The sequence below is a fragment of the Pterocles gutturalis genome, unplaced genomic scaffold, assembly GCF_000699245.1.
Source record: "Pterocles gutturalis isolate BGI_N339 unplaced genomic scaffold, ASM69924v1 scaffold2783, whole genome shotgun sequence".
NCBI classification, from domain to species: domain Eukaryota; kingdom Metazoa; phylum Chordata; class Aves; order Pterocliformes; family Pteroclidae; genus Pterocles; species Pterocles gutturalis.
Window position 1 is genome coordinate 4,793 of NW_010125220.1, and position 2,382 is coordinate 7,174.

Here is a 2,382-nt window from a genome sequence, read left to right on the forward strand (position 1 = left end):
TGCCCGGGGGCACGGCAACCCAGGGAGCATGCATGGGCTGCGTGCCCGCAGGCCTAGGAGCGGAAGGACAGTGCCTGCCTGCGGGCTAGAGCAGCAATCAGCTCTGGGTCTGTCTCTGCTACCACCCAAGTGGCTTTGAGGGGTTACTTGAAGCCATTGTGTTTTAACCCCAGGCACAGCAGGGCAGGAAATTTAGGAGAACCCAAAGCCCTGCAGGAAGAGAAAACAGCCTGACAGTCCCTGTGAGAGAGGGGACACTGCTGGCAGCCGGCAGAGACCCAGCACAGCTGCGCAGTGCTCTGTGCACGAGTGAGGACCGAGTGCCAAACGGCTGTGCCCGGGTCTCCAGGCGACCAGAGGCACAGGGAGGAAGACCTGGGGAGGCCCCGGCCTGCTCTGGCCACACCACACCCTCAGCAGCCCCAGCAGCCCCAAGACACGGAGCCCGGAGCTGCCAGCTGAGAACGACCCACTTCCTTGGGGCATTACACCCTCCCCGGAGCCCGAGCCCGCTGCGTGGGGAGGAAGGTGCTGGGGCTCCTGATGAAACTCCCCAGCCATGAATCAGAGCTGTCGTCTCCCACCAGCAGAGTCTCCCACCAGCAGAGGCTCTGGCCCATGGCTATATATAGTGCTGAGAGAGCAGCGGCTCGGCACTGGCGAAAGCCTCATGACTTCATAACAAAAGCAGCCTTACAGTGAGGGCCAGCAGGGTGACACCAAAGCGCTGGCCCTCAACAGCAACGGTGTCACCCCACAGTGCTGCCAGTACAGGATCTGTCCCCACCATGGGGCTGTGGCTGCTCTACCTGCCCCCTGGGGCACGCCCGGGGCAATGGGCGGCCTTCCCCCCCCCAAAGGCTTTCGGAAAGCCGAAGCCGTGCTGATGGCTGTGGCTGAAGCCGGCCTGGTTGACGTCCCACTTGGCGTGACGATCCTCATACTGAAAAGAAAGGCAGGGCACTGCTGTTACCTTGGGGGACACAAGCAGCCCTGTGAACCCAGTGCAAAGGGAACCAGAACCGAAGGGAAGGAGGCTCAGAAACATCCCACAGCAGCAGGGACACAAACCCACATGGCCTTATTAGAAAGAAACAGGTTGACCTTTGTTTGAAACAAGTTCCAGGGCAACCAGGCTTCCCACTCCTCAGAAAGGAAATCAAGCAGCATGAAAGGGCACAAATGCCTCTGCTCTGAAACATCCCAGCTGCTCCCGGCTCCCTGCTGCCCAAGGCACAGCCTGCGGGATGGCAGAAGCCACGGGGAGAAGGAACCAAGTCCTTTAAATCAACAAGAGCTGGGCCAAGGCAGATCTGGGTCCCATCATTTATCAGGTTGTAGGGCTCCAGCAGCGCTGGCTTGCAGCTGTGGAAAACGCTGCCCTGTGCCAAAGCGAGTACAGCATGAGCTGGACATGGCCTCCTGCTCCCCAGAGGGGTGCGGAAGAAGCCCAGTCCCTCGGCTGAACTGGGCAGCACCAGTCAGCTCCCGCTCCTGCTCTGCGCAGTGAAACTGTGCTGGTGTCGAGGCCGAGCGAAAGGCAGGGCTGCGCTTGCTGCCCAGCTCTCTGTTACGCCTGTTTCCATGAGCCTGATGCTCTGGAGAGCCCGAAGACAGGCTGGAGGCAGAGCTCCTTGCTTTCCCGCTGCACGGACTGCGGGGTGGCATTGCCGAGATGCATGCCGGCCCTTTGGCTGGGCCAGCCGTGCTGCACACACACTCCCGGTGCCTGCGGGCGAGGCACGGTGAGCCCCTGGCAGACCTGTACGCTGGCAGATGGAGGCATTCCGGGAGCAAATACCCCATTTGTTATCATGACAGAGGAAAAAGCCTCAGCCACATTCCTGGAGGGAACAAGGGGTGAGGGGAAAGCACAATCCCTGTGCTGGGAGCCAGACAACCGAGAGATTTATAGAGGGGCAGGCAGACAGAAACTAGGATGTGCACAGCAGGACCTCAGCCATCCCTGCAGCACCCCGGAGAAAGGGAGGGAGGGAGGGCCACTCACCTTGGTGGTGGGGAAGACAATGATGTGCTGGACGTCTCGCCAGGTGAGACACGGCCGCACCTGCAGCATCAGCGCGATCATCCCGGCTGCAAGAGGAGCGGCGGCTGACGTCCCCGTGTGGCCCTCCGTGCAGCCCGTGCCCTTCTGCAAATCCCAGTCTGTTGTCACCTGCCGAGAAAGAGGAGATGCCTCCTGTCAGGTCACTGTTTGCCATGCTGGGGTGGCTGGGATAAGTACAACCGAGCACCCAGTCCCGGCACGACGCCATGCCCTCCCCACACCAGCTCCACCGGCAGCTGATGGGCCACTGCCAGCAGAAGCCCGGGGACACAGGACAGCGTGCCTCCACACCGTGCAAAGGCCACAAGAGATGG

General features: G+C 61.3%; 1 protein-coding gene across 1 annotated transcript in view; it reads right to left on the reverse strand.

The window, feature by feature from the left end:
- Window positions 1–2,382, reverse strand: part of PCSK7 (proprotein convertase subtilisin/kexin type 7) — a gene marked incomplete at its 5' end in the record, with an annotated part of 14,355 nt that overhangs the window by 3,362 nt on the left and 8,611 nt on the right. Inside the window, 2 exons of the mRNA XM_010078466.1 lie at window positions 845–943; window positions 2,009–2,176. Coding sequence (XP_010076768.1) covers window positions 845–943; window positions 2,009–2,176 — 267 coding nt within the window. The remainder of the gene's footprint in view (window positions 1–844; window positions 944–2,008; window positions 2,177–2,382) is intronic.